Raw genomic sequence first — 22,100 nt, forward strand, 5'->3', positions numbered from 1 at the left:
CACCAGATTAGTTTTCTGCATCTGCTACTCCCTAACATGCACGTGTCCGAGAGCCTTCTAAACACAGTCAAACTTATTCACACAGGTCCTCACAACGTCACATGTTGTCCATGCTGCTGTGACAGACTCTATTTATTACCAATAGTGATTAAAAGTCATTCTCTTGTAGCTCCCTATAACCCTCAAGTGTTGGTATACATTTGGTATTTACTTAACTAGAAATTTGGAGATAAGAATAAATAATTTGAACAGAAATGTCTCTGCACCGTTGCTTTTTATCCAATGGTGCGTCAACATGTGTTTTTCTCATTATTACCACAGTTATGGTTACATGCACTTCTTCTTTTAACAATACCCCTCTTCACATTCCCACACTGCCTCACATCGCTGTCCAGGTCCACTTGAGCGGTTTACAGTTACATGCCCGGATCCAGGGTTTCCCATTTGGTTTTGGGGGGTTTTCAACCGGCAACTTTATCACGGCGAAACCCTTCTCCCCTCATCTACAGTATGCCAACGCCCAACAGCGCGCCTGTGAGTGTCTACGGTGGTTTGAACAGTAGCTGCTTTGTCTCGCAACAGAAAACGCTGATAGTGCGACTAACTGCTATTGTCCTGAAGTACACACACACACACACACACACACACACACACACACACACACACACACACACACACATCCATATCCATCTATCCCTCCCTCCACACATGGCATAGTTAGGTCGCGAGAGGGAGAGATGCACAATGCATTCCAGAGATTACATTTTCTGTTTTGCCCAGCAGGCCTCCAACACACACACACACACACATACACACACACACTCCAGTTTCTACTCTTCACGTCTATCCTTCTATCACGTCCTATTTATTAAACGGGTGACATCAAATTTATCCCGGAGTAATAACGCTCTGCATATGTTATTTACCGTTAAGCCTCGCGTGGAAATCTTTAACGCCTAGTTTCAAAGGAGAGTCTTAGTGTCACATGGTCCTAATGCTGTTTCTAAGAATTTCATTAGTATTGGTTTCAGCAGGATTTTAGTGTCGCACGGTTTAAGTACCGCTTCATAGGATTTCATTCGGATTTCAGGCATGAGTCAAGTAGTGTTTTGCATACATCGGGCACAGTTGCTTTGGGGTTAGATGCATGGAGCAACAGTGCATTTACTGGCTTGTGTGTTTACTAGTAATTCATCTCTCGAGCCCTCATATGGTCATTATATGGTTTCACTCTTCTTCATGATTACATTTATATGATTCAATTCATCTCAACTTTGTAATTGGAACATTTACGTACTCGTTGATGTTTTACAGTCATTTCTGATGCCGGGGATGCAACCTGTGGATGCAAACCTCAAAATTCTAATTTGGTCCGTTTGCATTTCCTGTTCCATTGTTTGTTGATGCAGTAGCTGACAGGAAGTAAACTTGGACCAAAGCTGTGGCCCTAGAAAAGGTCCAGAGTGGATCAACGGTTAACTCTGCAATACGTAAATAGTCCTGACGTGGTGAACCATGCTACTGTGTGACAGTACTTCTTACGGTAGTGCCTTGCTCAGAGGCACGCCGGCCCAGACACAGACACCCTGAAAGGTCACATTCTCTGGGCGTTCAGAATGCAGCTGTACTGTGAGTGTGTGAATGTGGCGCATGTCTTTTGACCGAGTGTAGGAAAATACCGCAGATGTTTTCAGCTGTCCCAGGACGGGAAGAAAAATGCACTCTTTCATCCTCGTTCCTTCCACTTTCACCACGCTCCCTGCCCTGTCTGTAACTCAGTCTGTGAGGCCACTCTGTGTGTGTGTGAGTGTGTGTGTGTGTGTGTGTGTGTGTGTGTGTGTGTGTGTGTGTGTGTGTGTGTGTGTGTGTGTGTGTCTGCACAGCGTTAGACTGAAGCTGTGCTGGCTAACTGAAAAGAAATGAACATTATTACATTATTTCACATCTTTTCCACCCGCTCTCTGTCTGACCTTCTGTCTGTTTTAAAGGGCGCCTGTGTGTGTGTGTGTGTGTGTGTGTGTGTGTGTGTGTGTGTGTGTGTGTGTGTGCTTGCACGCTCATGCACCGCATGAATGGATGTGTGCTAAATGTCATTGTCATAGTTGAGTGTGGAGGACTTTTATGGCTCAGGCCCCCATCGGGCCTATGAAGGAATGCGTTGCCAGGACCCAGATGGAGGGACGGGGAGAATAATGGGACTGATGTAATGAAACAGAGATGCATTGATAGGGAAGATTGAACCGGAACATTATTACCATACCATACATATTGCCGCGATTTCTCATGCTTGAAAATTACATTTCAACTGGAAAATTACAGAATGTACAGTAATGCACAAACTCTAACCTTTGTGTTTGGATCTCTCTCTCGCTGCAGAAACGTGCCAAGGGCCAGTTCCTGTTCTTTAAGGTGTGTGAGCACCTCAACCTGATGGAGAAAGACTACTTTGGACTCTCATACACGGACAGCCATGAACAGACGGTATGCATTCAAACACACACACTCACTCACACTGTGAGTATGTACTGTAATAATAAGTCAGTAGTGTACACATGTAGAAACTGCAGACATGGACGTCTGTATAGTGTCTTGTGACACTGTTTCATGCTAGAGCTTAACCTTCTTCTTGCTCTGTGTCTCACTACCTCTCGCTCGCTCTCTCCAGTGTTGGTTGGATCCCACTAAGGAAATCAAGAGACAGATACGCAGTAAGTTTTATTTTTCAAATCACACTTTTGCTTCCTTTCATTTTCCATCCATCCCCGTCTCCCTCTGCCTGCAACAACTTGTTTCACACAATACAGAGGCCCCAAATTCTCAGCCAAAAAGGCAATGAATTAAATATGAATCCTGAATTAATAGAAGCGTTCAGGTTTCCTTATATTAAAGGAAAAACAAACGGCATCACAACAAAGTCAGACAAACACCACAGACATTTGAAACCAAACGACAGCAGTCTTGCCAGAGCTGGCAGCGTGGAAGAAGTTACCAAAGTATGATCCCTCTGCTTCATTATTTATCGATCTCTTTATTAGCGGTTGTTGATTTATAAAAGCGGGGCGAGGCGAGGCATCTCATCTTTTGTTGACGGACGGCTATCAAGTGTGTGGAGCAGCCGGGCGTAGTTAATGCTTTGTTTCTTCTTTGAATACACGTCTGTAACAATTAAAAAGGGATCCTCCGTGTGTGTGTGACTGCGTCCATGATACGCATGTTTGACATCGGTACAGAGTGCAGTGACAAACAGGATCTTGTTAGAATTAAGATTAGGGCCGAGCGATATGGCCTAAATCTTCTATTGCGATTAAGGTCATTTCATATGTCACGATACAGCGTCTATGAAATAACCAGATGCTTTTTTTATTCCCTTGTGTGAATTAAACACATGGCTAATGAAAAGTATTTCAGTTTTCAGTTTCTCCTGTTTGTCACAACTTCTCATTGTTTTTAATGAGAAGTTGAGCTATTTGTGGATGAACTGGTTGTTGTCCTACATCATTATTTTCCGAAGGATTTTTGAAGAATATGCCAATAACTCCAGCCGACTAGAGAACGAGTCTTCTCTTCAGGAAAAGCTTCACTTATATTCTTTTGCTGCTTCTTTCTCACATTATAAGTCCAAACGGGCTTTAACTCACAGCCAAAAAACTACAGACATAGCACCACACAAATGACAGGTTTGACACCGTTCTGCTCTAAACTACTATCAGCCTTCGCCCGGCCGTCACCACGTACTAAAAGTCTGTCACTAAAAGTCCACAGAGCTGGTGCAGTCACCTGTAAGACGATGACTCAGACAAACATTGACTCATAAGACTTATCGTTTTTGCTCTACAGACTTCCTTGAGGTTGTTGTTTAGTTTTGTGGGTGTGAAGGTTCAGTCTAGACTCCTGCCCACAAAGCAGCTCATTGTGAACCGAAGCTGTGTGGGTGTGTCTGCGCTTTGTGTCCGTGGTATCATCGTGGCTTTAAAAATAGAGGAGAAGAACATCTAAATCTGATCAGAATAAAGTGGACGATGAGCATAGAGGGAAGTTGGAAAGCCAATATGTATGCAGTCGAAGCCGTTGTAAAAAAGGAGCACAAAAGAATCCGACCAGCCACACTTTAATGAGCCGCTTCTGAGATGTCGATAACGAGAGCAAGATTTCGTCAGGCTGGAAGCCGAGCAGAGAGACTGACGGGGTCTGGATCTAGTCCAGGCACTAAACCTCTCCGGTGCGTGTGGCTGTTGTTAATGTTTAACAGCAGCAACAGAAGCAAACTAACCTTTATGGTGTTGGATGTCTCACTGTGCAGACACTGCCAAGAGCACTGTCATGGTGCACCTGCAGCCAGCAAACAGCAGCTGCCTATGCTAAAGTATAGGATCATAAGGGCAAAGTCTACATTTTTATTTATGTCTTCAATAAAAAAATAACCTTTTTAAAGGAATATGCAAAAAAAAAGGCTGGGTGGGAAAGACAGGTGAATTGTTGCATGCTAAGAAGAGAAGTGGACTTAGAGAGGTGAGGGATGTGATGTGCATATGTATCGGTGTGTGTACATTGTACGCGTCATGGGGTGTATTGATGGGTGGTCATGTAGAGAGATGAAGGGGTCACGAGAGACTCCCAAAGCACTTAGTGCGGCCAAGGTGCCCCCAACACGCACTCATTGACATGCTAGCAAACATGTCTGTCTGCACGTCTATTTCTGTACGTCGAGCGACCAAAAATGGAATCTGTGGAAAGAAGATCAACAACAACATATAGGCAGGATATTTAGTTTTCACCTCACGTGTTGCATCTTTCTCATATTTCCCGTCACGTTAAATCACAGTGAGAGATCTGAGCTTCGTCATCTCATTTCAAAGTGTCCACCAGTCTTCCTGCTCTGGGATGCAGCTGTGTGTGTGTGTGTGTGTGTGTGTGTGTGTGTGTGTGTGTGTGTGTGTGTGTGTGTGTGTGTGTGTGTGTGTGTGTGTGTGTGTGTGTGTGTGTGTGTGTGTGTGTGTGTGTGTGTGTGTGTGTGTGTGTGTGTGTGCGCACACACGTGCGACTGTATAAACGCCGACCTGTGTGCAACCTTGGAGGGGGAAACGGTCTCGATGTGATGTCAGCTTTTACCGGATGGAAATTTCCAGATGACGTGATCTCCATCTTATATTGAGTGAGTGTGTACATGCGTGTGTACATGCGTGTGTACATGCGTGTGTACATGCGTGTGTTGTGGCGCCGAGCAGTACAGAAAGGGCGGCGATAGAGTAGGTGGCAGGCAGGGAGCGGTGGCCTCCTGCAGGGATGAGAAGAGGAAATTGGAGCCAAATGGAGATTGGTAGGAAATCCAAAAGGAAACCACATTATGACTAAACGATGAAGATATTATGGTGATGTTGCGTGTCTTTGTTTTCTGATGCTGATGAAAAAAGATTACCGTTTGGTATTTGATGAAGCCAGAGTGAGGTTACGCAATACCAGATCTGCTGCTGTGTTTGTGTGTTTGTGTGTTTGTGTGTGTGCGTGCGATGTACCAGGCTTAGTACGGTCTAAAATCTGTTCTGCATTAGTTGCGCTCACTCACAGCCACTTCTCTCTTTGTCTGACACACACACACACACACACACACACACACACACACACACACACACACACACACACACACACACACACACACACACACACACACACAGATGGGTAAGATGGGTAGAGGGACGGATGGAATTGCAAAATAAAAACAACCCTGATCATAAAGCATGTGAAATTTGATTGTGCTGTAAATCACTCTGAACAATAATCTCTCTTTCTCCAGATAACAACGGGCAGTTTGTGTTCAACGTCAAGTTCTACCCTCCTGATCCCTCACTGCTCACTGAAGACATTACCCGGTACGCACACACACACACACCACACGCTAGAGATGTACCAATGTTGACTTAAACCTACATTAATTGTGTTTTAATGGCCATTTCACTCTGATGTCTAAGGCCTACAATACAAAACAAACAGACACAGGTTGGCTTTGTGCACAGTGTTGATTCATTTAAACTTGTACGTATGCATGCACACACGCACACACGGGCAAGCATTTAAGTTGGAGTGTATGTCTAATGGGGCGAACAGCTTCTCGGAGGGTTGTAGCTAAAGGCTAATCGAGGACACGCTCACTAACGCGCATACACTCACGTAGTAAAGTGCCAACTGACGTGCATTGTGGGTCTCCAGTAACTATTTATCCTTCAACACTACAGGTGTGTCCTTTATTTGCCCATTCCTCTTTTGTTAAGTTTCAATAGAAATACCCGGATTTCATATATAAATGGAAAGTAATGCCTTTCATTTAAAAAAGGTTTTTAAAAATGTTTTCGTTGTGTAATATTAACACGGTGAAATCCGTTATTGTGCTGGGGCAGTGAAGAGAAGCCCAGTAACTGGATGACTGGGGCTTAAGCCTCCATGTCATCAAGTCCCACCAAAGTGACTTTCAATGACATTTTTTCAGCGGTCAGCCCTCTGAGGTGTCTGAATTAGTCATTTCACACAGAACCTCCATTCACATAATGAATTCTTCCACAAAGATTTACAGCAGGGGACACGTTACACCGTCGTTAATCCACACAAACACTGGACGACACACACACACACACACACACACGTTATGCATCTGACTTTGGGATGTCGCGGTGAGGAGAAGGTCATCCCAACAAGCACACTAAGAAAACTGTTCAACAAATACAGCGCCAACAAAGACGTCTAATCCGCCCCAGCTGACCCTCTGCTCAGGCCTCGCAGGAGGAAATTCGTCTGCTTGGATCGCTTTATTATTATCACGAACAATGGAGCCGGTTTCAGTTCAAAGAAAGGCTTAGAACGGGTTTCGGTTATTGTTGTTGTGAGTAGAGCCCAACTAAACTTTAGTTTCAACTAAAGCCCAACCTGTTTCCCCTTGTCTCTCTCTTGTAGGTACCTGTTGTGTCTGCAGCTCCGTGAAGACGTGGCTTCCGGACGACTGCCTTGCTCATTTGTCACTCACGCTCTGCTGGGCTCGTACACGTTGCAGGTACGTGTGGTTGTGCGCCGTAGGTCTGCTGCTCACGCGCAAGTGTGCAGTTTCCACACGTGGCTTTTCCCGCTCACTCGTCTCCGTTTCATGCATCGGTGTTTGTGGTCTCTTTTTTGGTTTACAGGCAGAAATTGGTGACCATGAACCCGACCAGCCTCGGCCTCTGGACAACGTCGGTCAGCTGACCTTTGCGCCCAATCAGAACAAAGAGATGGAGGAGAAGATTCTCGAACTCCACAAGTCTCACAGGTCAGAGGGAGGGGGGTCATTTAGTCAAAAGTAGTTGGGAACAACAAGTGTATATGTCTTTTCCTTGTCATGAATGGCTTTAGATATGTTCACGTGAAGTGTAAAGTGTCTTTCATATACTGTATAATTCAGACATTTTGGATTTATGCCACTATACTGTTCCAATCTGAGGGCGCTTTTAGTAATTTGCCTTTTGTGGGTGTTTAGGGGAATGACACCAGCACAGGCCGACGTCCAGTTTCTAGAAAATGCCAAGAAACTGTCCATGTACGGGGTGGACTTGCACCATGCAAAGGTATGAATAAATGAATAAATCCTCTCCTCTTCTTCTCCTCACCTCCTCTCCTCTTCCTCCTCCTCTCCTCTCATTTGTTGCTAACATCAGGGGATTTGCACAATTTGATGTGGAAAGAGTGTGTCTGCATGTGTGTGTGTGTGTGTGTGTGTCAGCTGTACAAACACTCGGGGAGGCCGTTGCCATGGCAACAGCCAGTCTCTCTCACTGGGATAGCAGGTCATCATGAGTATTTTTGTGTCTTTGTGAAAGACGGGCAGTAAAAATGGGGAGAGAGAGAGAGAGAGAGAGAGAGAGAGAGAGAGAGAGAGAGAGAGAGAGAGAGAGAGAGAGAGAGAGAGAGAGAGAGAGAGAGAGAGAGAGAGAGAGAGAGAGAGAGAGAGAGAGAGAGAGAGCTGAAAATAGACGGAGAGGATCTGTGAGATTGAGGATACAGAGAAGACAAAGACATGGCCGACAGTCAGAGACCAGGTTAGAGTGAGATGGGGACAGAGTCCCCTTTAAGGCCATGCTCCACTTGTTTGCAACACAGAGGGAGAAGCAGAGCGAGCGTTTCAAATGTTGCAAATCTTTTTTTATTTATTTTTATCTGGCATACTAAAGTTGTGGGAATTCAAGCGGCAGATCTATTTCTGTCCTGTGCCATTAATTTGTCGTGCAAGTTTCATGAACCCTTTCAAAGGAACCCTTTCAAATACTGTCAGACGTACTGAATTATCCCAATCGCACCATTCTATGTTTACTAGAAATAACATTTGAACCCTTCTGGTGAAATATGAATATGATATTTTGATGTGTCACAGTAGGAAAAGCACAGGTGTGAATAATTAAATTAGGGATTGCTCCATCGAGCAGCTTCAGTCTCAGGGTCCTGGTACTATTGTGCATGCTGACGGAGTTTATGTTTATCTCGTCATCAAACACTGAAGATTCCTTGTTTACTCGTAGAAACCACACAAAAAAAAGCAAAGTCGTACATTTTTCCACTACTGCATCCGCTCCGTCTGTGCGTCCGAGCCAAAGTGCTAAAATGTTTGTCGACCGGGAGCGAGAGAGATCGATGAGCCGCCGGTAGCATGTCGAGGCCATGTGACATGTTTGCGTGTCCCAGTCAAACTGTCCATTATCAACATAGTGCATCCTCCATTAGCCCTACAGACTGCTCCTGTGTAAATTCACCAGCGTAATCAATACCTCCCTTACCATTTCCAGATGGCCTTGGACTTAAAAGCTTTGTCAGTGAGTTAGTCTGTCAGCTAACCATGTTAGAGTTGGACTGAAAGTGTGTGTGTGTGTGTGTGGTGATTGAGTTTTTGTTGACCTTAAGCAGACTACTTTAAAAATCAATTGATGTACATTATGATCGGATTAAGAAAAACCGGCAGCAAATGCAGATATTTTCCAGAGATTAATGATTTAACGTCAATATATTTATTTATTTTCTTTTACACGTTTGACTATCGCAGGACTCTGAGGGCGTGGACATCATGCTAGGTGTGTGCGCCAACGGGCTCCTGGTTTACAAAGACAGGCTCCGGATAAACCGCTTTGCTTGGCCCAAAATCCTCAAGATTTCGTACAAGAGGAACAACTTCTACATTAAGATCAGACCGGGAGAGGTATGTACCCAGACACACTGTAAATACAGAGATTTACTCAGCCCTACGCAACAGAATGCAGCACTTGAAGTTATTCTCCGTCGCGGTGACATAACAGAGTACTCGTAACATAACTGGACGTATATGGATAACGTGTCCTTAATCTTTGCTGTTTATGTGTTTCTTTGACAGACGGAGCAGTTCGAGAGCACGGTGGGATTCAAACTCCAGAACCACCGGTCTGCCAAGAGGCTGTGGAAAGTCTGTGTGGAGAATCACAGTTTCTTTAGGTAGACATGCACACTATGAAGCAAACAAGTCCAGCGTTCGCTCCTGGATTTCAGAGATTTCCAGTCTGGAGTTTAGGGGGATCTGATGCAGCTTGTTAAGTAACGTTCAATGGAGGAATGTGTGCTTTATCGTGCTCGACAAAAGGCTCAAAGAGTTCAGAGAGAGAGAGAGAGAGAGAGAGTGTATATTGTGGTTGTTTAACCAGTATGGGGCCCGGGGAAACACATACACACAAAAGATAAACCAGGTGCTTGTCATTGTTGCGTTTGTATTCGCCGTGTGTGTGTGTGTGTGTGTGTGTGTGTGTGTGTGTGTGTGTGTGTGTGTGTGTGTGTGAGAGAAGAGAGGAATAAGCTTCAATATCCTGTTGAGGGAAGAGCTGCCTGGAAACTTTTTTTGTCTCTCTTGCACAAGTGCATATAGATGTGACCGTTAAATGATATTGCCAAAGTAAAAAGTTTTAAAGATTCCCATTCCTCTCCCCTTTTTTTTCAACATCTGTCCCCCCTCTCCCTCCCTCCATCTCGGTCTCTTGTCACGTAGGTTAACGGTACCAGAACAACCCACCAAGGCCCGCTTCTTGACTCTGGGCTCCAAGTTCCGTTACAGCGGGCGAACCCAGGCCCAGACCCGCACGGCCAGCTCCCTCATAGACCGACCGGCGCCCAACTTTGAACGCACCTCATCCAAACGTATCAGCCGCAGTCTGGATGGAGGTAACACACACACACACACACACACTTTTCTCACAAAGACACACAGAGAGATGTGCGTTCCATCTTCACTTTAGCCAATGTTTACTGAATGGAACGACGGACACAATGAGGAATGGAAGGAATGAGGGGCAGATGGAAGTGGGGTCGTGGGTGGAGGGTTTACGTGTGTGTGTGTGTGTGTGTGTGTGTGTGTGTGTGTGTGTGTGTGTGTGTGTGTGTGTGTGTGTGTGTGTGTGTGTGTGTGTGTGTGTGTGTGTGTGTGTGAAACGCGAGTGACCGACCAGATACAGGAAATAGCTACAGCATGTGTTTCCTGTCACACGGTGAGAGACAGAGAAAGGGATGGAAAGAAAGAATGTCATGTGTATGTAGGAAGAAAAAAAGTCCTCCACAATGAAAGAAACTCGGCATGTAGATACAGAACATAGAGTCGCTCTCAGGTCATTGCAGAGAGGGAGATGGCTAATATCTTCTTATTTCCTGATTCTAAAGATTGCTAATTAATAGTTTAAATAAGTCATTATCACATCAAATGCATATCGTTTCGTGTAAAACAGCACACACCGTTTGTTTGTGGTTTTCTGGGTTACAGACCCTGCTTCATGCAGCTGTGCACTGCTGTTTCACATGTGTGCAATGCCCCCTGCTGGACATATATTATTCCACTGCAAGCCAACGACCTTTTATTAGAGGATAGTTTGGATTCTTATTAGTATGAGGTACTCGTCCATCGCCGGTGTATTACCTGCAGTAGATGGCGGTCGACACACTTCCAGATTGTAAAGGCACAGAGTGCAGACACAGGAGCGCGGCAATGTACTGCTGTGGACGGAGGCTGGAGAAAGTAAATCCAGTATCAATCTGCAGGTGGAAGAATTACACTTTCATTGTGTGTTTAATTACAGACTGTTTATTTTTTTGTAATTTTATTTTGTCTGTGTTTCTCATTTCTCAGCACCAAGGATCAGCATAACTGAAGCTACATCTGAGAACGGCCGTGAGTCCCACCTGGACCTCCACTCTGACTCTAAGGTGTGTGTGAGTGTGTGTGTGTGTGTTTGAGTGTGTAAAGACATGCAATATGTGTGATCAGAAAGAGAAAACAAGATGGAAAGAACACAATTCATATATACTGTATATATTACTTAGACAGCTAGTCTTTTTGTTTCTTTGTTGTTATTATATTATTGCTGAGCGGCCATATTGTCCCACAGGAACTGTTTACGCGTTGGTGTATCAAAGAGACACATCATGCTCGTTGGTTGACGGAAAAATCAACATGTTTCTAGCTGTGACGTTTTTGGCTCGTCCTAGTGTGTATACAAGCATCACTTTTGGTCTGGAGCTCACACTTGTGTTGGAATTGGCAACAGACGTGGAAGGAATAGCTGACTGCATTAGACCACTATGGGACCATGCATAGTTACGGGGTTTTTTGGGAGCTTAAAAAGGCATTTACACACCGGGGGTGAGACAAGTAAACAACACAGAAATGTGAAACACTGGCCTGCGAATGTTACCCAGAGCAGCGGAGTCTGGCAGTCTGTCTGAGGTGAATTGTCGTACAGCCTAACCTACTGTGAGCTGTTTTTATTGAGTCTCCTATTAGCGGAATGTGCTGAGTGTATCTGAGTTCCCTCTGGCTAACAGATACGCAGTCTAAATGTCTTGGGCTTTTATTGTGAAAGAATAGAATGGAGGCAGTGGATCTGGTATGTGCTGCCTTTGTCACGATTCAAGGGAGTAATAAAGTTTGTCGTGCATTTTGAATACGTCCATTTCACACGACGCGTAATATTCAAATACCCCCCCCCCGGTGTGTAAATGCCTTAATGGTGCTTTTATCTGGTTACTACTAAGACTTAAAATCACCTCTTTGTTCATATTTATTTTGACGCTAATGTCATTTCTGTTCACAGGATGTTTTAGACACTTAACTAAACCTCCTCTAGGACCGGGAGGCTTCCTCACTTTTATCCCATTCAATTGTGAATATGTGTGTAAAAATGGTACACAAGACCAACAAGACAGACAATGTTAACCAGATAAATATGATTATCTTCATTTTAATGGTTTGCTTTGGATCCTAACGTAACATATCTAGAGCTGCCAGGCAGATGTACTCGATTTGACACTTCAGACCCCGAGAGTGTCCTGTACCTTAGCAGGGATCTATGTCCACTGGTGGGACACTACTTAGTATATTACTGTATGTTGTGCCTGCCTCCTGTTTCTCCTCCCTCTCCCCACTTCCCCCGTTTCTCCTCTCTCCCCTCGCTCACACACCCGGCTCTGTGGAATTGACCTCCTGTCTTTAGCCTCTGGTCCAGCGGTGGCTCCCTGTCGACACACCGTTTTTCTGCACACATCTGTACTCTGCACACATCTGTACTCTGCACACATCTGTACTCTGCACTGCGTTCCACCCTGCTGTGCTCACTTTTAACCTGTGTTTGGTGTGTTGTTCACTGACTAATGTTATGTCTCTTTCCCCTCTCTCTTTTCATTCACACACGTCCTTTTTTAATTTATTTTTGCTTCTGTCACTTCCCTCTTGCGTGCCGTCATCATTTCATGAAAAAACAAAATGAAATGATGTTTTTAATGCACATTGCGTCGGTTGTTGTTTGACGTCTTCACTGCTTGCTGCCTCACTTTGTGGATACGTGTGCACGGGTCTCTCCCTTCCCTCCTCTCTCCCCCGTGTGCGTTTGTCTCTCCTTGCAATCCACCTCCCATCAGTCAATCTTCATGTTCCCTCTCTCCTTCTCCTCCTCATCCTCCCTCTCCTCCCTCCCGCCTTCCCTCGACACCATCTCTGAGCTCGACCACAGCCTGTCGGACATTTCCGAAGACGGCGACCTCGTAGACCACGCCGCCTCCGCCGCCGCGCACACACTGTGGGCCCTTCCCTCACACACCATCTCCCTTTTCTCCGACCAGCAGTCGGCCGATCTCGAACACCTCGCACAAAACCCTCCGGCCTCCCCCCCAATCGCTAGCTCCCAAACATGCAGCGCAGAGGTTTTCGAAGTCGAGGAGGGCTGCCGGCCTGAAACCGGAGCATCAGCCGGATTACCAAATTGGTGGAGCTGGTTCTCTCTGAGGGGTGTGGTTAAATATGTTTCGTTCATCCTGTGTTTCCTCTCCATCTGGGGGAAGAATGGAAACAGGTGTCCGACCACTAAGCTGTTTTCAGGATTAACCAAGAAACTGAGGTTTTTTACTCAGAAGCTCACTTTCAAGTCCGCGCCTCCAAGCAGGGCCCCCGAATGCATCGTTGCGCCCAGATTACGTCAGCTTTTTAACAGTCTGGCATTAAGATTGACTCGTTTGGTGGCATTTATCACGAGCTACCTGCCTGCTAAACTTATGAGTTTGGTTCCTGCTGTTCTTTGGCACCCGACACGACTACGGCTGCCCGCGATCTCTTCTCTCACCTGTCCTCCAATCGTCGCTTCCTTTTCCTCTCTCTCTTCTCTGCCCTCCTATTTCTTCTCCGTCCCGTCTCGCCCCTCTCTCTCCTCCCTCTCTCGCTCCCACCTGACCCCGTCCATACACCGGTACCTCCTTAATCCCTCCCCTCTGTTCCTGCCCTGCCTCTTAGTCGTCTTCCTGTTGGCCGTGATGCTGACAGCGAGCCAGTCCTTGGTCTTGGCCCTGATTTTAGCCACGCCCCTCGGCCTGACCCTGTGCTACCTGGAGAACGTGGTCTCCTGTCAACGAAAGGCAGTTCTGCCAACGTTTATCTGTCAGAAGCCAGACGCTCAGTCGGAGGATCAGCTAAGCTCTCCGCTCACACCGGCGCACACGCCTCCACGCGTCAGGCACCACGCTCACACCAGCGCTACCTGGACGCAAGAGATGTGCGATCCTGCCGCATAAATACACCGCACACACCTCTACCGCTCCCCTTTACTTTTTTCCTCCTCTGTTTACACTGTATGTCCGTACATTCAGCACCTCCACCTTCCTTACCTAAAATGTTCTGCTTTCCTTCGATCCCTGCACCCCGCCTACCCCACTGTATTGTTTATGATGAAGAACAAAGATTAGAATAAGTAGGATTAAATAAACTATTAAGACTCAGAGTTTTGGATAAATAGAGAACATATTATTACGCTTTTAATGTAGAGAAACATAAAGGTATATTAGGAGATTTAAATACTGTACAGAGATTTTAGGGCAGGATGAAAATACAATAACATTTAGTGACGGGCAGAACACATTTTGAGAGTCGCTTACACCACTTGATGTGTTTTAAATCTTTTATAATGAGTCGTTATTAGTAGAAAAGGCACTCCGCAGATTAATGTCACTCTCACCAAACGAAGCGATGTAATGGTATAAATCCATAATATATAAGATAAATAAGAAACTAAATTTATTTTTGCCTACATTTTCAGTTGCTCTATTTTGCCTTTATAGTGCAGAGAAAGATTAGTCGTTTATTAGATGATGTAATTGTACATGCCGATAGATACAGCAAGCTCCCCAAACCTGTAGCACAGACAGCTGGTTTGCATATTATTGCTCATGAACGTTGAGAGTAAACAGTGTTACACTTCCCCTGAGCGTCTCACTGTTTTAAGTAAAACTATGATATCATTTTTGTGGTGGCCTTTTGGCGTTGTCCGTGGTCGAGAGAAGCTGCCGGTGCAGATTGAACAGACGAGGCAGGTTGGAAAGAACACCGAAATATTCTGCTCATTGCCAGAATAACTGTTGTAATTAAAAGTCTACTGAGGTGATGGCTGGCCTCTGGTGGAAAACATCGTAGCACCAAGAGAGTAGTTAAATCATCGTCCCCGTACCTCCACGGGAACTACAGTAGTGGTGTCATCTTACTCGTTGTAGACACCGTGGATGGGACTTGGTGTACAACAGTTGTTAAGGAGAAACATTATGTGTCGTGTCGTAGAAATACACTACGACACAGACTGAGGAGAGCGGTCCGTAGCAGCTGATGCCTCCCTTTTATTGGCCATCTCAGACTCCTGTGGTCACATGACCAGCAGCGCTCCCTGACACCCGAGGTCGCTTGGGGAAAGAAAACCAGCTTTTCCCATCATCCATTTCACACTTTTTGTTTTTGTCTTCGCGCCCCTACCCTCCTCATTTTTGTCATTACGACGTTGAAGGTTAAGGAGGTGGACTTGAGCCCTGGTGATGCGGAAGCCACGCCCACCCAGGTCTGTAGGGTCCGTCTTTACCCAGCATGCTTTGCAAATTCTCTTGCCAAGAGCTAGAGTGAAGGTGTTTTTTTTTTGGGGGGGGGGGGATATTGAAGGGAAATGGGTTGTAATGGTGGAGCGGAGCACACATGCAGTGAACCTAACCTGTCCTCACTCTCTCCCTGATTTCGCCCCATCAGCAGTCACTGGGAGCCAGTGAGCTCGCCCCCTCTCAGGTTCACTCACTATTATTACTGCTTTGATTGTTTTGATTTGGTCTGTCAATCATTCGCTCGGTACGACTTGGTTTGGTTTGTTGGTTTGGTTCACATCTCTTTTCGGGTGAAGTTGTCCCAACATGACGACACAGAATCATTTTTTTTATTTCTCAGTTACCGAAAGAAAATTCTGAATATTTACATCGATAACTGATGATATGAAGTTATACATTTGTCTATAATAATGCTGTTTGTTTACAGATTGGTTCTGAGTGTAAAAACTGATTCTGAACGGGCACTTTCACCCAAAATCCTCACTTTTCGGTTGCTCTGCTGTGGCTTCTGGTTTCTCAGTTTCAGTTTGGTTTCTGGTTCATATCTGTGTTTCATTCTTGTTTTGGGTTTTTTGCTGAAAGCACATTGGGGTTTTGGGGGTTTTGGGGTTTTTGTACATGTCTGTTGGTGTTGCTTTGGAGTTTCTTTATGTGTCAACATGGGTATAAGAACGAGCATTTAATGAATGAAACCAAAATGTTGTTAATTTGTGCTTGTACCCATCTTCCAGCCTTCACAGTTTGAGACATTTTGGCCGTGTCACCGCCTCAATTTTTTGTTTCTTTGTTTACACTCAACTATTTATTTTTTTATTTGATTGTTCCAAATTTTACTTTATTTTGTAGAGGTAAAGCAAAGTACATAACTTTATTTTTAATTCATTTTCTCCATTTCATTTTTCACTGTGTGTCTGCCTTCCAGAGTCCAATGAGAGTGCATGGGGACAATATTTATGTGAGGCACAGTAATTTAATGTTGGAGGTTGGTACTGGCGTCGTCTGATGGCCGAATATGAGAACTACATGTTTCTGTGTACTCTGACGCCATCAGAACTACAACTCCCTCTGAACTGTACTACACTGTACAAGACTGCTGCCCTCTCGCACTCTCAGGCTCTGTTGCATGCCTGCGTGTGGATGATTGAATATCGAGTTTATGCTCAGCTGTTTCCTTTTTGTTTTTGTATGAAAATGTTTTGGTACCAAATGGTTTCAGTGCTACTTGTCCTGTTTCACATCGCAGCCATTTATTTTGAACACGGGCTTAAAAACATGACTCAGAATGTTGCCATACATTCTATTTATAACAAATTGTTTTATCATCGGTTCGTTAAAGGGTTGTGTTACTTTGACAGGAGTCGCTCACAGCGACAAGCCCACAGAGTTATTCTCCACTTCCCATGAGCTCTACGAAGCGTTTTAGCATCTTTTAGCTCATTGTTTTGGTTTCATGGCCCGATTAGAGGTTCTGCTACAGTTCCTAGATCAGCAGCAATCCTGCTCGATCAGATCTGATCAGATCCGGTACGTTAACTAGAGGTGAATCCCCCATCCTGAGTGCACCACAGGGGAACTAAGAGGTTTTCAGTGTTGAATCTATGAAATGCAAAAACATGTATTTGATCAGAACAGTACAGTCGAGTACTTTCTCTTCCAAAGAACTTCCCACGCTCAGTGTTCACAATAGCTGCTTTATGAATCGGGTCAGCGGTGTGTGAACGTGACTGTGTTGCATGCTCTGTGCATGTTGATTGCTGTTTTTTTTGTGCGCTTTAAAAAAAGAAGAAATCTTGTGACATGTCCTTGATTGATCAGAGAGTCTGATTATTGGCAGGCGGCTGCGTCTAACCTGACTAACGCTGCCTCACTAACTCCCACGAGGAGCTCTCCTCCTGTTTTCTGGTGATTGGCTGCCAGCGTTGGGTGATGCGTTTGATAACTTACTAAAACAACAACAACTTTGTATGCGACGTGGGACTGATGGTGATGATCTGTAGTAAGATAAGATGAGATAATCCTTTAGTAGTCCCGCAGTGGGACTTTATAGTGTGTAGTATTATACGCTGAGCGATTGAAAGACAAAAAAAAAATGTATTTTCTTAACGACGTACAGAAGAGTACGATTCAAGAAGGAAAACAATTTTTAATTTATGGTCCAATCAGTCGATATCTGAGGAAAATGTTGATCATCTCCTCTGTAAATAATAGATCATTGTCTCTGATTGAATCCTGTATTCTAAACAAAATAAATAATAGATTCAGTGGAAATGGAGAGACAGAAAATGGCAGAGGATAAGAAAGAATAAGGAGATAAAAAGAACGGGACAGTGGTGACTGATTTAAATGACTCAGTCTCACATGGGAAAGCAGTGAAGGAGGGAGATAGAGACCACGATCAGCTCCATGTTGTGCATTCTGCACTGCTGTTCCTGACCTCATTTAGAGGAAACACTTCAACAAGATGGAGAGACCCTGTTTCACTGCAGCCTGCTTATAAATACACACACACACACACACACACACACACACACACACACGAACAAAACACGGGTGATAAGATTCCAGACCCCTTTAAACGAGGCTCCAGTGAGGCATGGCGTCCATCTTGTCTTCCTCCTGATTGACAGACTAATGTTCCTGTTTTGAACCCAATTTTCCCCTCCCCACATCCCTCCCTCCTTTTTATCCTCCCTCTCTCCTTCCCTTCCACCCTTCCCCTTTCCTCATTCCTTCTCCTATTACATTTTTCTTTCTCTTCATCTGGCCATCTTTCCTTTCAACCCTCTCTTTACTCCGGCCTTTACTTGTCATCCCTCTATTGTCATTCATTTCTTTTATTCCTCCTTTCTGTTTCTCTCTCTCCTCATCTATCCCACGTTCCTACCCGTCCCACCTCTGCCCCACATCCCAAATCTTACCCCACCGCCCATCCTCCCTCATTTATCCTCACTCATCTCATTTACTCTCCTCCCCCCTTCTTCCCTCCCCCTCCCCTCCCTCATCAGGACCACGATAAGACCCAAGAAGACGTTCTGAAACACCAAGCTAGCATTAGCCAGCTAAAACGCTCCTTTATGGAGGCGCCGCCTCCCTCTCCTCCGCAGCCCAACCAGTGGGAGAACCGCCTCACCTCCTCTCCCGCAACGATACGTATTCAACAGCAACAGCAAGTGGTACGTCTGTCTGGATGTGTCTGTGTCGGAGGAGATGCGTGAGGCATTTCACTTCAGGTGAAATGTTCTCTTTGCAGATGATTGCAGTCCGTCAAAACTGTTTGTTTGTTGCAACAATGTGGTTTTTATTAGAAAGAAGTACACATCTCATGCTTTTGCACCTGATTTAAAACTCAAAAGTCGTCTCCTCTCTCGATCTTAAGTGGAGCGTTTTCATTTGATGCTTTCTCCTTGGTGGGTTTTCATAACCTGATGTTCATAGCTCATCATCACTTCATGGACTTTATGGGTTTTCTTTCTTTCTTCTGTAGAAACTGTTGCACTGCTTCAATTCTTTATTTCTCTTCAGCTGGACTTCACATTTTACGTCATTCAAGTTTTTTCTGTTTCATATTCTGCTGTTTTCTGATCTCCTAAACAAATGTGTTCCATTCTGTTCTGGTTTATACGATCATTACAAGACACAGACGTAAAGCTTGGCTGCTCTTTCTCTCTGTGCGTATTTGTTTTCGTGTCTCTTGCTGTGTTTGGGGATTTCTTTTCCATCTGTCGTCTCTCAAACGTTTTTTTTTTTTCTCTCTTCCTCTCTGCGTTCTGTGTTTGTGTTTTTGCCGTAGAGCCTTGAAGAGGAGATAGCTTCCGTGCTTCTCAGTAGACACTCTGGCGCTGGCTTTTATTCAGCTCTACCCGCCTGCAGTGTCGCTGAGCCGACTCTAGACGGCGATATAACCGCGTCTACTACTTCACATCTCACTGCTGTCTGCAGCGCCGCTGCTCCACTCTCTGCCACTGAGGTGCTGCTACTGAACATTTTAGGAGTCGGGCTTTACTTTCGGCTCAGTCGCTGAAAGTAAACTCTGACCTCCTGTAATGCCTCAGTGAATTAAAGATGCTTGCCAGATGTGTTCACAAACTGCACCAAAGAGACGCGAGCTGTCCACAACGCCTGCTGTGGACGCTGGATGAATGGTAGTTATTTAGTATCGGGGGACCATTCATCCTGAATAATGGGCATGGTAAATCTAAACTAAAGCGACTACCAGCTGGGAATGCCGTGGATGTTAGGACGTCCTCTTGTTAGTTTTGTGCTGTTCTTTACCAGCTCCTTCAGGGGGAAATATCTCTTAAAAAGCAGCAGGTATTGAAGTAGCAGCAGTTTGTTTCACTAAAAAGAAAGACGCAAGCTTTTAAAATGGCACACAGGACATTTCAAAGTCCAAACTAAATTCATTACAGCATGTTTCCTGTGGTCATCCACATAAAGAGACTGCTGCCTTCACTACCACGCTCCCTTTTATCGTTTTATCTTTTAAGATAAGCTTCTGTGTTCACTGATGGGGATTCCCTCTTTAATCCATCTTCCATGGATCTTCTTCTTTTCAAACTCTTTTCATCCCGTCTCTTTGGCCGCCTGCTGCAATGAACTTGATGCTGTATGTAAACCAACTTGATTGTGCATGAAAGACTCCAGGGAGATGGAAGGGATGGAGGATCCATACAACACATCCATCCCTGTCCCCTGTTACCGCCGTAACGAGCACCGCAGTGTCACACCTCGGTGACGTTAAGTGCTAACAATGATGATGTCGTCGCTGCTGTGTGTGTGTGTGTGTGTGTGTGTGTGTGTGTGTGTGATTGATTGTCACGGTAACTTTTCTGTCACGCAGGAGAGTGCGCCCCAAGCGGAAGCAGCTGCTGCCGATAACGCGATCTCCGATACCAAAGAACCGGCGAAGGTGGATCTAACTTTCTTCTATTAATCCATGCAGCCTTCCATTGGTGACGCTTCCACCGTTTCCCTTCATGCCTCCATTTTCCCTCCGGCAGCTTGAAATGCCAAAAGCTCCGGCTGCAGCCGTCCATTCTGTGACTCCTCATTTGTCTTCCTCACTCTTACATCTTCGTGCCTCTTTCTCCACAGTTGAACGTCTCCATCTTCACTTTTCAGTTCAGATTTATGTTGTGTATTATATTGATTTTCATTTATTTATGTTCAATGATCATGTTCTGTGTTTTTTTTTTTCTGTCCCCATGCGTTTGCTGTGTATGTGTGTGGTGCACCTCATTGCGTGTGTCTGTGCACTTTGTGTACATGTGTGTGTGTGTGTGTGTGTGTGTATAGACAACCGAAGTTGAAATCGAAGAAACCGTTGTCGTCCAAGAGGTTTCCGTAGCACCCAAACCCGGACTTGTCACGGTTACGACCAGCTCCCCTGCTGGCCCACCTGCAGAGCAGGAAACACTAGAGCAGGAAGTGACAGTTGAAGCGGAAGTAGTGGTAGCGGAGGAAGCGAAAGCGGCAAAGCAGGAGAGCGTTTCCTCTGAGAGCGAGAGCGAAGAGGAAGCGGAGTACCATCCAAACGTCTCCATCTGCCATACCCAAATACCAGAAGAGGAGGAAGAGGAGGAAGAGGAGGATAAGACGGCGGAGCAGGACGTGTCGGCTCCAGACGCTCCTTCCCTTCCAGCTGAAGTCGGTCAACCTGTAGAGGCGACCAGTCGAGAGGAAGAGGAGTCCAGGAACGAGGACGCAGAGGAGGAGAAGAATGCAGAGGAGGAGAAGAATGCAGAGGAGGAGAGGGAGACGAAGGAGAGAGCCGATGATCCAGAGATGACACCCGACGAAGCCCTGAATGGTCACACCCTGCCGGAGGAGAGCGTGACCGCAGAGGAAGAGCCCAAAATGAACGGAGAAGCCTTTCTGGCCGAAGCAGAATACCGGCCACAGGTTATTTGTTGCTCTGAGGTAAAGTCTTCACCGGGCCGACTGCGGAGCTTCCCACCGGCCTTTGATCCCTCCTACCAGCTGTAGAAACACCCAGATTTACTTTGTTTCCTCCTTCCTGCTTTCCACAGTGCTGGTTTCCTTCCTGCTTGCGTGAATATTTAAGCCCCATGTACATCCTCACACTCACGTTTGTTCTGTGGGAACTCCTTTAATACAGTTAAAAACAGACTCATGAAATGAAATCATTACCAGTGTTTTGGTGTCAAGTTACCATCTCCCTACACAGTTTTTCACCATACTCGTACATACATTTTAATTTCTGTGTTATCCACTATCCTCATACTTCATACCATCATCACCATGCCTAGTTCTCTCCTGCTGCACATAGTGTGGTGTGTTGCTGTTACTGCCTCCTGTATTAGTGTTGTGAAGTATATGGGGCCTAAGTGGAGGATGCATGATGCTCTGCATGCCGCATTTCAGCGTTGGTGTGTGTGTGCTTACTGTGTTTGTGTCATTAGTGTGTGTCCTCCACGTGTTTGGCAGTGATGCTTCCGTTTGGCGTTTTTTTTTTTTTTTTTTTTTTTTAGAATTGGCCCCGTCACGGTCGCCATGGTAACGGCATTGTGGAAATCATCATTGCCAAGCACTTTGGGGAAAATGCCACTCCAGCCCATCTGCACGTCATCGCCGCATGCTCGTTTACATATCAATGGCCGCCTTTTGTTTTAGCCGCTGTCGTTTTTTGAGCGCCGCTTGTTTCGTTGGGCTCGCGTGTCGTG

At 45.3% G+C, this 22,100-nt stretch overlaps 1 protein-coding gene across 4 annotated transcripts in view; it reads left to right on the forward strand.

Annotated features, from left to right (window-relative positions):
- Nucleotides 1-22,100, forward strand: part of epb41l2 (erythrocyte membrane protein band 4.1 like 2) — a 43,565-nt gene that overhangs the window by 14,943 nt on the left and 6,522 nt on the right. For 2 of the 4 annotated variants that reach the window (XM_079180845.1, XM_079180846.1), the window contains exons 5-19: nucleotides 2,377-2,481; nucleotides 2,666-2,708; nucleotides 5,792-5,867; nucleotides 6,943-7,039; nucleotides 7,167-7,291; nucleotides 7,499-7,586; nucleotides 9,053-9,205; nucleotides 9,377-9,474; nucleotides 10,019-10,191; nucleotides 11,147-11,223; nucleotides 15,333-15,383; nucleotides 15,566-15,601; nucleotides 18,423-18,590; nucleotides 20,258-20,326; nucleotides 20,713-21,336. In XM_079180845.1, coding sequence (XP_079036971.1) covers nucleotides 2,377-2,481; nucleotides 2,666-2,708; nucleotides 5,792-5,867; nucleotides 6,943-7,039; nucleotides 7,167-7,291; nucleotides 7,499-7,586; nucleotides 9,053-9,205; nucleotides 9,377-9,474; nucleotides 10,019-10,191; nucleotides 11,147-11,223; nucleotides 15,333-15,383; nucleotides 15,566-15,601; nucleotides 18,423-18,590; nucleotides 20,258-20,326; nucleotides 20,713-21,336 — 1,983 coding nt within the window. Of the gene's footprint in view, nucleotides 1-2,376; nucleotides 2,482-2,665; nucleotides 2,709-5,791; nucleotides 5,868-6,942; nucleotides 7,040-7,166; nucleotides 7,292-7,498; nucleotides 7,587-9,052; nucleotides 9,206-9,376; nucleotides 9,475-10,018; nucleotides 10,192-11,146; nucleotides 11,224-15,332; nucleotides 15,384-15,565; nucleotides 15,602-16,339; nucleotides 16,400-18,422; nucleotides 18,591-20,257; nucleotides 20,327-20,712; nucleotides 21,337-22,100 lie in introns of all 4 variants that reach the window. The other 2 variants (XM_079180848.1, XM_079180847.1) reach the window with 2 other exon arrangements.

This window comes from Pholis gunnellus (genome assembly GCF_910591455.1).
Source record: "Pholis gunnellus genome assembly, chromosome: 19".
Lineage (NCBI taxonomy): Eukaryota > Metazoa > Chordata > Actinopteri > Perciformes > Pholidae > Pholis > Pholis gunnellus.